The 13,029-nt window shown below is 42.0% G+C and overlaps 1 protein-coding gene across 1 annotated transcript; it reads right to left on the bottom strand.

The window, feature by feature from the left end:
* Positions 1–437: 437 nt before the first annotated feature.
* zswim6 (zinc finger, SWIM-type containing 6) lies at positions 438–11,662 on the bottom strand. The gene is made up of 10 exons (XM_044012502.1): positions 11,346–11,662; positions 10,704–10,880; positions 10,460–10,606; positions 9,916–10,062; positions 8,150–8,410; positions 7,090–7,225; positions 5,555–5,712; positions 4,519–4,682; positions 4,352–4,433; positions 438–2,604 (listed from the first exon to the last, which is right to left on the bottom strand). The coding sequence occupies exons 1-10, from the start codon at positions 11,545–11,547 to the stop codon at positions 1,742–1,744; spliced, it is 2,337 nt and encodes a 778-aa protein (XP_043868437.1). The 5' UTR covers positions 11,548–11,662; the 3' UTR covers positions 438–1,741.
* Between the last annotated feature and the right edge of the window lie 1,367 nt (positions 11,663–13,029).

Here is a 13,029-nt window from a genome sequence, read left to right on the forward strand (position 1 = left end):
TCAGCAGGCGAGGCATGGACACTGGCTGTGAAACAAGCTCTGTGACCCTTTGCGACCTGAATCAGTGCAGAGGGAGACACGAGAGAAGCTTCCTGTCCGCTGGCGTGTCGCAGTCACTGCCCGCCCGCAAACACAGTCCTCTCTTTCTCCCGATGTCTACCGCGCTCCTCAATACGCGTCTTTATTCAGGGGCACACGATATTTGCATGTCCACTTCCTGTCTCCTGTATTTTCTGCAGTTCATTACGTGTCTCCAGATCCAGCGTGTCCTCTGCGTGTCCCGCAGGGACGACCGGCCCCTGATGCAATGCAAGGCCAACATTTTTGAAGTCCTTCTGATATGTGTTTTTTTTTTTCTTGTTTCAAGAAACCAAAAGTACTGCAGCTTCAAGTATTGTGCCTCACATAGAATATTCTGTCATAAATTAGTTAACATATACATTTTTTTTTTCAATATTCAGACATATACTTTCATATATATACAGGACATTAAAATGCTTTTATTCTCTCTCTTTTTTTCTTTTTTCTTTTTCTTTTTTTCAAAAAAGAGAAATCCCTGAGAATGTATGTTTGACAGTTTCCACTAGAGCAAGCACTGTGACAGCCGTGACATTATGGTCTGTAAACTAAGCATACTGAACGTTTGAGACAACACTGCAAGAACCAGAACAGTCGGCCTGAATTTGGCAGAACAACAAAAAAAGAAACGATCCAGTTTATGAACTCTGATCATGGGTTATGAGTTTTTTTCTCTCTCTCCTTTCACCCGACTGAGCAGATGGGTGAGGATGGGGGTGAGGACCGGGGGATAAAGCTGGATCCTTAAAAAGAGGTACTTGATACTTCAGATGGAGTCGCTCCATTTGGTTTAAAGCCGTTTGTTTTTTCTCTTTGAGGCTGCGGATGTTAACTGAGGGACATAAGAGGAGTGCAAGGACATTAAACAATACAGTTTATACTCAGTGTAAAACTCTTACACTCCCACGTTCATACATGTAAAGGGAAACACACAAACACACGTCCATGAATTCTCTACTTCTTCTTCACATCTAATGTTTTTCTTGGTTTTTTTTTTTTTACACACATCCATACCGGGTGTTTTACTTTTATGGGTTTGATTTCAAGCCTGTTTTATTTTAGGAGGTAATTGGGATTCAAACACTTCAGTCAACCCGAGGATGTGACTGTGCTAACACATGGTGCAGCTGGAGTTAAATGACGTGTAATTATCTAGAAATTGTCTCTTATCGCGTTAGACTGAAAAGAGACTCCAAGTCACAAACCTCTGTGGATCAGTTTGGTCTTATTTCCATTGAGTGTAGTCAATAGTTTTGGTCAATATTGGGATATTTTTATTTTAGCATAACATGTGAGATCCACATTCTTGTGTTGCTAATTGCTTTGGGACGCTAATGCTATTTGTGTTATATAATTGAATGTATACAGGTGAGCATATTGACCTGATACAGAAACATTTTCAGCTTTTTTTCAGTCCATTTTCGTGGCTTGGAGTCGATTAGTCTCATCGACGCTGCTCTTAAAACCTTAGCTTGATGTGCATTTAATTACACCCCGACGTCTCATTATCACATTAGACCCAGCAGTTCCAAGTTATTAGAGTAAGATTTGTGTGAATGTCGTTTTAAGTGGATTTTTTTTTCTTCAAGTTAGAGAGGATAAAAAAAACAAAAAACAAGTCTCAAGTATAAAAAAAAGGGTCACATGGTCTTTCGATGCTCTTTCAGCCAAATCTCTCTCGAACAAGCATCATGAGTTTCTTTTTGCCCTTGTATATCTGTTTCAGGTTGTCTATGAACTGAGTGAACTGGATGTGTCCGTCCTGCGCCATGAGAAAAGTCTCCCTGGCTTTGCCGAGGAACTCGATGAACTCGCTGTAGTGGCGTGGGCTGATGTGTGTCAGCCGAGAGTGCGTCGTGTTGATGTAGGCCCCGATAGTGGCGTCCAGTAGCTGCCTGAGCGGGGCCTTGTCCAGAGACATCAGCTTCCCAGAGTTCCTGCGACTGTGCAGCGCCACCAAGCCTGGCGTCGTTAGCGTGCACCGCCGCAGAATGTCCGACAAAACGGTGGCGCACTTCACGCTCTTCACGACCAGGGGGATGACGGCCGCCAGTTCGTTTTTCCCCAGCGAATGACTGAGCGCACAAGCCCAGAGCACGTCGTTGATGGCCGGGTGTGTGTCTTGGTTGTAGCTGAGGTTCAGGTGAGTCATGGCTAACGTTGCTAGCTTGTACGCTCTCATAGGATAACCACGGTGCTCCATGTAGCGCGCTATTGTAAACAGCTGCGTGTAGTTCATTCCTGTAGCAGCTGCGTCCAGTACAATCTGGTAGGCCGTCTCGAAGGCAATGTGGTCCTTCTCACAAAGCGTCAGGGCTGACAGGGCACAGTTTTGGGGGTCCTTCATGGCACACTGCAGGGCTAAGGTGCGGGCTGAGTTGGCCAGCTTTTCCTGCTGATGGCAGTCCAGATGCAGGCGGACGATGGTGCTGTTCGACATGACCGTGCTGGCCACGACACTGGTGGCTTCAGTGGGTGTGAAGAGGGTGAACCAGCTCTGCATGATGCTGTCCAGTGCAAACACTCCTGAAGAGAAAGAAAATCAAGTCCATTAAGTTAAGGTGTTCCCCCAGGCTCAATCATAGATCCTCTACTTTTTAAAAAAAACAAAAAACAAAACACCAAACTGTTTTTTTCATTTTTTTCCCAATATGCAGAAAAATAATAATAATAGTAATTTTGTTGTCAATTATCGTTTTTGTTTTTTTTAAATTACTGTTTGCCAGCTTCTTAAATGTGAATATTTTCTGGACAAATTATGTGATCATAAAAATAATAATTAGATGCATGCCTAATTTATTGGTGAAAACATATTGAGTGGCTTTTTCGTAATTAATATTCAACAGCTTATATTTTAAGATGGAAAATATTTTATTAAAATAAACTAAACAAATATATTTATTTAAACTGTAATATCAAGCTGATTCAGGAAACTGTTTAAATTGATTAGTTAAAGTCATTTTAACCTGAATCTTGACTTGCTATGATGTCCAAATATGTATCTTAATTGAATAATTGACTACAGTATATCTCTGTTCAGACTCTGCCCTTCCTTTGATCGTTTGCTCTCATAATTCAAAATTCCACTCATAACATAATACGTCACTGGCTATTTAACTTCTAATGTGATCTTCTGTTCCTAACGCTGTGACATTATAGGCGCTGGCCCCGCCTCTACATCACCAACTGGCATGTTCTCAATGAATCCATTCAAACCCTGCTCACAGAAACAGGGACGCCTTGTCACTCCCCAACATTCACGAGAAATCATATGGAAGGAGGGGGAGTTTCCCCTCTAGACCCCACTTCCTGTCCACTTGAGGGAAACATCAGCCACTGGGTTTCAGCGTTCAAGTCCAAACATAAGACCCACTTAATCAGCCCAGAGACCACAATCTTCCATAATTACTGCTCTGCCAGTCATTCCTTCCCTCCCGCTGAGAGGCCTCCAAATTTCACATTTCAAGCTCTTGTGAAGACAGACCTGGTTTTTCTCAAATCTCTTTATCCATCCTTCCAAGTTCTTTGTAACTGATATTTGCTAATGGTCAATGATCCCCTCCCTCCCCAAAGCAGTGACACACAGTATGAAGTGCTGCTGAGGCCATGTGAGAGGGGCCAGTAAAAGACAGATATTTAAAGACAGAGACACAGCCGTGTCTCAGCTACATGGTCCCAGCTCCACACAGTTTGGTTGTGTTTCTATTACAATATTGTACCTCCTCGATGTGGGCAGAGTCATTGTTTACACCCGACACACAAACTAGTGACAAGTGACTTGTAAAGCGGTTGTTTTCAGTGTAACTGAATCATGAGAACCAGTTAATTAAAAGTATTTGTTCAGTACTTCCTCCATGACCGGAGCACAGACACTGGACTGAAATACAGCGGCAGGGTTTGTGATGCAGCTCGCGCTCGCAATCAGCAAATGCTGTCGCTAAATACACCAGACTCCTCTGTTAAATGATGAGATTATAGACATTTCCCTGGTCATAGTTGGAGATGAACCCACATTTTTACTATTGTTAAGTCTTTTAAACTGATCTACAGCTTGATGCGTGTGTCCGACGTCTTGCCCATGTCTTTTTCAATCAGTGGCTGGTAGTAACAAAGAAAAGATCTTTCTAAACTCAGGGGAAACTGCAAAATGTTTCAAAAATACTGCCCCTATTCTAGTAATACAAAGCTAAATGCACATCGGTGACGTGTTCCTTTAAGCGACACCTGTACAATGCGAGTGTCAGTTTCTTTTTGTGGTGAAAACCAAACTCACCAACTTCTGTAGCACAAGTGACGAGCCATCGCACCATTTCCCTCCTCCTCCAGTTCAAGGTGGACAGGGTCATTCTCATCACCTGTAAGAAGCGTGCGGTTAGCACTGAGTCGGGTCTGTCACAGTATGAAGTGTGAGGTGTGTGTGTGTGTGTGTGTGTTATTTACCTGAAGGCCCAGCTCCAGGGAGACTTTGAGCAGAGTGATATCGGGCAGACTGTCCATGAGCGTGGCGATCTTGAAGGCATCCTGGGCCAGTTTGAAGATGTGTGATGAGGAGTGGATGTTCTTCTGGATGGACTCTAACACTGTTTGTAGTTTACGAGTGTCGCCTGGAAAACGCGAATGACAAACAGCCAACGATGAAATGATGGTATGATGTACTGTAAAGTTAAGCTGTCGTTCAATATTTACTGTGTTATAGTTTCAAAACAAGACAGAGCAACTATAACTACTATACTCTGAGGATGATAACTTTAAGATATTAACGTATAACATTTGTATGGCAGTAAATATGAAACCATGAAAACCATAATTGTGTTGTTTCAAATTATGATTGGAATGATTCAGTGTTTAGTCCTAATGTACGGATATGTAAATATTACAGAATCACTGTATCATCAACATTATGGACTGTTACCATGGTATCGTGAGTATCTTGAGCTCATACGATATTCAGTATGAGTTCAATACTGGTCAAAATTGCTGGATCAGATATTGGAAAAAAAAAGAAAAAAGAAAAATGCAGAATCCAATACTTTCAAAAAACGCTGAGTATCACAAAAATGCAAATGTAAAGAGCAAATGAACCCAGTCATACTGTAGGCTTCTTCTTTAGGGAAGCAGAATCTCTGTTACACAGTATAAGTGATGTGTTTTTGTTAAATACATGAGCAAACGTGTTGTTAAGGAGTAAAGTGACTGTATGCAGCTGATACTAGTACAGGCAGATACTTAAGGCCCTGGTATTCCACACTTTTTAGACCCACTTGTAGGGGGACGGAACCTTATTCCCAGAATGTAAACAATGTTCACCATCTGTTACGCTAACAGGACCAAGTGTCACTGATGGGCACGTAACAAAGAAAAGAATGAAGATATTTCTCAACTTAGGGGAAACTGAGGTTGGGAAGCACATTTTTTTCAAAAATACTAACACTATTCTAGTAATACAAAGCTAAAAGAAGAAGAAATAACATTGTACCTTTAGCAGCAGTGAGCATGGTAGAGGCCAGTTCACATTGTTGGGTCTCTATGTGGCTGAGCGTGAACCAGCGAGGGTAGCGGTTGGGAACCACCGACACTATATGGTGGGGCCGGGACAAGTCACCAGAGGAGGCTGTGGACTCCAGGACTGGCAATCTGTGAACACAGAACACAGAACAGAGACGTAATCCCACGGATTGGTTTAAAAATAACAGCTCAGTTACTTTTTCCTTCACACACACACAGTTATAGCTGCCGTGATACCTAAATTGTATATATATACATATATACACATATATACACACACATATATGTATATATATATAAATCCAAGGGGGTATGTATTTATAATTCACATGTCTTTTAAAACTCGTTTTCAGTAGTATTTAATTATTTAGTGAATAATCCAGCAAAAAGAAGGTTTTGTCATTAAACCGTGGCACCAGACAGCTCCTAAATCTGCCTCCATCCCTCCATGTCTGTGTCATCACACACTTTTTCAGGAGCTGGAGAGCAGACCAATCAGCCAGCTCATATTTATTCACTCTACCTCCCTCCACTTCACACACACATTTTCATCCATTCATTTATTAACACGGGGCACAATGAAATGATGACTGACAGTCAGAGGAGCGCCACTGATGTGTTTACATTGAAAAACAAAATGGCTGTATTGAATCTGCTGCTGTGTAAAAAAAAAGGCAGGTGCATTTTTCGCACACACACGGCTTTCCATGACTTCAGAGGACATTGCATTGATTTACAGACTTATTTCCTGGAGAGGTACTCTAACCATAACCATAATTACTACTGGTCTAATCCTAACCCTGACCCTAACCTTAACCTGTCCTTTTCCTGTCCATTTTGCAGAATACAAACGTAAATGCTGTGGTATCAAACCACCTGTTCGACACACGCGTATATATGTGATAATTTCATCATTTTCGACTTGTCGCTGTGCTCTCTATCTCTCTCCCTCTTTCTCTACCAGCGTCACCTGCAGCCTCACAGCAGCAGTGCACTCTGTTATAGGCAAATACAAGAGTCACATCAGACTGGGACTGGGTATCAGCAGATGCTGAAAAGTAAAAAAGATAGGATCTGGATCTGATCTGAGGGGCCAAAACAGCTGATCGGGACATCAGCTGGAAATGACTTCCTTGCTAATTTAGGGGGCTGATTGCATTACAGCACCATGACTCCTATTTCAAGAGCTTCTTTATTTGTGGCCAACACAGGGCACAATGGATGATTCCTCTCTGGCCAAACCTCTCAAAAACGACACAATGTCAAAAATAATAAATTTTTAATTATAAGCAGCAAGCTTTAACTAAAGGTATGTAGTTGTTACGTTATATGCTGCAGCTCTGTTGCTAGGTGAGGGTTGTAATGCAATATGAAACGTCCCCCGTAGACCTGACGACTGTCTCATTTCATTTCAGCCAACAGTGGTGGGTCCTCCATTAGTAGACAGCCATCAACACGAACATAATTCAAGTAAAAACCATGTGTTTCAAGTCTGTCCACACTTACCTCATGGCCCTCAGTGCAATTTTGTACGCCAGCTCGGCGTCATGAGGTAGCAGTGAGGTGAAGAGATACTTGGCAAAGGTGTGCATGGGAACGCTCTCTCTGTAGAGTAATTCTCCCAGACCACTGTAAGGACCAGCTGCAGGAAAACACAAAGATCTGTGTGAGTGAGGAGTTTAATACAGGTGACGTGAACGCACGCACACGCTTTCTTACACAGAGGAATCAATTTAAATGGCACCGTTTTCTAAACGTTTTGAAGGACAAGGTTAATGCTATTTCACATTTAGCACTTGTACGGGAATAATTTTGCTTATAATTAAGAGTTTGAGATCAAATATCATCCAAACACAATTTGCGAAAATTGTGTTTGCCATCATTTTAAACGATATCAGTATAAATATGTCCTGTAAATGAGACTGGTTTGTGATCTATAGCTTTTAGGACACTTTCTTTTTGTAACTTCCTCACTTACACCAACACAAGTTACTGGAGTTACTAGTTACTACCCATTTTTAAAAGCCCCGTTGCCACCAGTGCAGTTCAATATGCTAAATGATTTTAATTGTCAAATGTTTAAAAAGCAGAGGACTGAGAGACACTGCAGTCCGTCCATTTGTCCACTGCTGAATTGCACTGTACGGTTAAAACAGGCGAGTGCTGCACTCAGGTAATAGTACATTTTTAGGGAACTATTTTAAGTGACGGATTAATAGTAATTCTGCTAGGATAGATACAGAATTGAACCAGAAAAAACCCCACAACGCATTCAGACAACTCCCTCAGGCTGTGGCATATTAAGGAAGACATTTTTCAGTTAAACAAGCTAATTAATTGAGAGAATAACCAGCAGATTTATGAGTAACGGAAATAATTGTCAGCTGCAGCCTTGAAATAAATGCTTCCTCTACATTTCCCAGAGTCAATCATGATATCTTCAGGTTTGTTCTTTTGCAAACGTCAAATATGTTAATGTCACTTCATAGAGGACAAAGGACAGGCAGCAAATCAATCGACATGATCTACAACCCACGGCGTTTTGTGATGCTTGAGTCTTGCTCACCCTCTAGCAGGAAAACAGCTTGCTTCTGGAAGACTTTCACCAACGAGTCGCCTAAATCGACTTCTTGGAGCTTGGCCAACAGCTGCTCTTCGTTGCGACACACTTTCTCCTGGGCGTAAAGGCCGTCGGGCATCACCCTCTGCTGCCCCAGACCGATCAGAGCCGTCTCCACGGCCAGCGACACAAACGACTCGCCTTCTTCCAGGAAGCGGTGCGCCAGGAAAACGGGCGGCTCCGTCGTCCTCCCTGCACACGGTGAGCCTGGGGGGTGAGGCAGAGAGGAGAGGGACTGTTTAGGTTTGAAAGCATATTGTTGTCTTCGTTTTCCCACCAAACAAACAACTTCAAAAGATTCAGATTGTATAACGTGAGTCAGGATTGGATTAAGATTTGAACCCTCTGTGAGGAAGATGACTCAGGGGGGAAAATGTTCCCTTCAGGCTGTGGAGCGAGCGCTGATAGATCTATTGATCTATTTGGTTGCACTGCTGTTCCTATTCCTACAGAAGGTGTTCTCCTGGGGATTGTAACGTGTGTTTTATTGGCTTAATGATGTCTTGGCAGACCTCAGAGTTCATCCCAGAAGGGTTAACGATCCCTAATGAATTACACACACACACACACACACACAGATAAATATCAGAGTCTTAATTGAAAGCTAACAACTTTTTTCCATGCATCACCATGTTCCTTGTCACTCCACCAGGAGAGACAAAGCGTGGAGCTTTTTCTCTGGGTTCTGGGCCGAGCTCGCTGCATAATTAATGCATTTTAATTGGGGTGTTGTGTTTTTTTTCTCCTGCCACATTCCTTATTCATGAGCAGTTGTAAGAGGATGACTGCGGGCCAATCAGAGCTGTGTCTGTGTCATCACTGCTGATTGCTGCCTGAGGGCCGGCAGTTGTGACAGGAAGACACAATCACTGCACTGTAAATGTGTGTGTGTGTGCGCGCGTTTTGTGTACTGTATCTGCAAACAACAGAAATGGGGGACTTTAATTCAAGTAATGCACTTCCTCAGCTTCAATTCATAGGTACAGAACTCTTGCTGTTATTTAATTATTATTTTTATTATTATTTAGTACATTTAAAAGGGCCAGTTGACAGTTTCCATGTCTGCAAGTCTACTGAAACTACAATAAATAAATCTATAAATCAATAAATCAGCTGCTCTTTGCTACTGGTTAATATTCACCTTGTAGAGGTTTATTGGCCGAGGGCAATAAAATAACATTTATCTGGGCTTTGTATTGCGGAAGAAAATACGATTCTAGTGGAATCAGTAGATAAGTAAGAGGTTTATACCGTTTCCATAAACAGTTGTTTTGTGATTAAAGGTTATTTCATGAAATAGTTTGCCTAAATGTGTGATTATTCAAAGACAGTGTGACGGTGAAAAGAAATAAAAGACATTTTGTCATGTAAAATGATTTGTTTTCAATGGTTTAATATCGAAGTCAGGGCTTTCATTTATAATTGTACTACCTTTAACTAAGTACAACAACTACTAGATACAGTATGTGTGTATATATATGTATATAATATATTGTTAACAGTGGTTTTCTGACAGTGGTTTTGTGTTGCTGGCAGCATTTGACTCCTTTCACTCCTCTCACTACACAAAGAAAACTGCATATTGTTCATGCATATGCAAATATTTTCATCCCCTGTATCAGGATATGAATCGTATCACACGGTTCTTGTCAATACACTGCCCTGATAAATAAACATAAAGTATGTGAGTACAGGAGTGTCTCTGTGTGTACCTGAGAAGTCCAGAAGCACTGAGGCTCCGTCCTCCCTGCCGTGCCCCGTCTCCATCAGAGTGCTGAACAGGGTGCCGATGGGGTCCAGAGGGTGGCCCACCCAGCCCTCCAGGTTGGTCACTGATGTGACGCCTTTGTGGAGCAGTTCTGCAGAAACACACACACACATACACAGATTCATGAACTACTCGCAGTACACACAGTGGTGTTTTATGTTGCTCTCTAAAACTAAGTAAACAGCTGCAGTTAAATGTTTAACATCAGCTCCATCAGTAAATTGGAACATTTTTATGGCAAGACAAACGTGCCTGAGGCTAAATTATGATTTTACTGCAGGCTAAATATGAAACCATATGTGAAACTTTACAGTCCGATATGAAATGTTTCTGTGCATGATATGGTTGCATGATTTTTTAATTTAACTTTGTATATATAATGTATGTCTCACTGTGTCATACTCTTCAGAATTTGCCTCAGAGGGATGAACAGCATGAAGCATCATTCGCCTAAAAACTTAAAAAACCTTGAAGGAAGATAGACCGACCTTTTTTATGAGTGCGGAAGAACTCCAGCTGTTTCTGCTGTTGCCTCCTCAGTGTGTTGACTATGGTGATGGCCAGCCTGAGCGCCTCCTTGGGGTAACCGTGTGATCTCAGGGCATCTACTCGGGCGCAGGCAGTGGGGACATGCTCTGCGGGATGAAAGAGAAAGGAGATTTCAAGATGTTTTCATTGATTTGACCCGTCTCTCCTCTATCCTCTATCCTCGGGGTGTCCCTGCTCTCTCACCGTGCCACAGAGGCCACCCTCGGGCGTCAAAGAGGGAGCTGTCCAGGTTGTCATGGTAACAGTAGTTGGCGTAGTGGTCCTCTGTGATGATGTGTTGCAGGTGGGGGTCCTGCCAGTGCAGGTCACAGGCCTCAATCGCCCGTGTGAAGACGGTCCGGTGAGGCCGAGTTAGTGGGTCTGAAAGACATGAATAACAAGTGGTCAACACACGGTGAGGACATGCAAACTCTTGGTCCAGATACATTTTAATCATTAGTAGTAGTGTTAATGCCAATCTTCTCATTTCAAACATCATTATCAGCTTATAGAAATGCTGGTGTGTCTGTCTTTTTCTTTTCTTTGACAGTGGAAGCACAGGCCTGCAAAACAGGCCAGAGAAATTGTTACGAGGCTGCGCTGCAAAGGTAATACGACTCGCAGGCACGAGATTGATAGAAGTAGACTTGATTAAAAGAGAGGGGGAGGGCGAAGAAAGAAGACAATGGGGTTAATACACCGGCAGGAACAGAAGAAGAGCAGGAGACATAAAGAGAGAGAGCCTCACATGAGAAAAGAGGTGATGTGGGACTCCGGGAGAGAAATTTGGGAGAATGAAAACCAAGCAAAAGAAAGGCATGGCTTGTGCTTCAGGTACCAACTCACCTAGGTTGCCGGGAGGGCCCTGGGGCAGAACATTGGTCAGATTGGTCAGCTCGCTGCCATGGTTACCATCCTCCAAGGGGCAGACGTCCACACTGTTCCACCTGCGTAGCTGTCGAAGCCAGAAACCTTTCTGCTCGGGTTTACAGTGGGGGTTCAGCACAATGCACATCCACAGAGTCCCTGCACACAAACACACACCCATTTACAGTCACACGCACTGCACTCTTATCCTGCAGCAGAAGACCTTAAGGGTTGATTATTATGGATAAAACATAATCACAATTTGATTTTTTAGTTTGCTTGTCTCTCAAAGGGAAATTTAAGATAAATATACAGATATCATTTATTTACACAAAAAAGCGAACAATAAAGATTGATAACCTTTAATGAACATAGTGTCACCCTTGAGAGTCTTTGGTTTTGTTAACATTGCTAATCTTTTCAGTGCAAAGCCGTTTAGGATTTTTATAACACAGCAACATCTGTTCACACACAACTGAGTCAGACTCATCAGGCTTTATTATTGTGTGCTTTTCACAATAATGGTCCTAAAGGCCTTTTTTGAAATCAGGTTGGTCTCTTGGGTTGAACTTTGTGAGCAACCTTGCACAAATTGAGTCGTTGGAATTAATGCAGTTTTAATCTGACCAATTATGATGAAGAGCACAAATGCACATATTATGCAAAAGACTAACGCAAATTAATTTGTTCATCTGACAAGGTCAATCCTCGTTTCCACTGAAATCCACTAAGACCAGCTAACATCTGGCATTTTTCTGGGAGTTATACACAACTGGCATTCACTCCAGTAAAGGTAAATCTGCCTTGATTGCTATAATGCTCTTCCACATGGTCTACCACAGAAATCCCTCAATAAACTCCAACTGGTCCAAAATTCGGCTGCATGGGTCATTTCCAGAACCCCATCCACACAGCACATCCCTCCTGTCCTCAAACAGCTTCACTGGCTTCCGGTCCATCTCCACATTGTATATAAGATTCTGCCTCTCACATTCAAGGCTCTCCATAACCTTGCACCTTCATACCTCGCTTAACTCCTTCAAACATACACAACTTCCTGTACAATTAGGACCTCCTCTGCTTTGCTCCTCTCCACCGCTTCTGCCCACTTATCCACAATGGGACTGAGATCTTTTAGCTGCTCTGCCCCTCGGCTATGGAATACACTCCCTCAGGACATCCGGACTTTAACAACACTGTCAACCTTCAAGTCACATCTCAAAACACACCTGTTCAGACTGGCTTACTCCTCATAATTTATCTGATTTTATTGTTATTGTTTTGTCTTCTCTTTCATTCTGTATTTTAATTGTTTCATTTAAATTGTTTATTGTTTTTTATTAAATAATTGTTTATTATTATGTGTTCTCAAATTATTATTTTAAAATGTTTTTATTTGTTGTCTTTCTGTAATTATTATTATTATATATAATAATAATAATAATAATAAATGTGACATCCAGATTCATTGGCAGGCTGGTCAAAGGTGACACTAGTGTGACAATCAAAAAAGTCATAGTATAGTATGTCGTCCAATTTGGTCAAAAAAGTCATAGTATAGTATGTCGTCCAAAATCTGTCAAAAAAGTCATATTATTGCATGTCGTCCAAAATCAGTCAAAAAAGTCATAGTATAGTAAGCCCAAAATCGCTCAGAAAACCA

Source organism: Solea senegalensis, linkage group LG21 (genome assembly GCF_019176455.1).
Source record: "Solea senegalensis isolate Sse05_10M linkage group LG21, IFAPA_SoseM_1, whole genome shotgun sequence".
Lineage (NCBI taxonomy): Eukaryota > Metazoa > Chordata > Actinopteri > Pleuronectiformes > Soleidae > Solea > Solea senegalensis.

Coding starts and splice junctions, on each gene's coding strand:
- zswim6 (XM_044012502.1), bottom strand. CDS start 11,547: ATGGGTGTGTGTTTGTGTGCAGGGACTCTGTGGATGTGCATTGTGCTG. Junction 8,411..9,915: donor AGTGCTTCTGGACTTCTCAG/GTACACACAGAG, acceptor CTCACCCCCCAG/GCTCACCGTGTGCAGGGAGG. Junction 5,713..7,089: donor ATTGCACTGAGGGCCATGAG/GTAAGTGTGGAC, acceptor CTGTGTTCACAG/ATTGCCAGTCCTGGAGTCCA.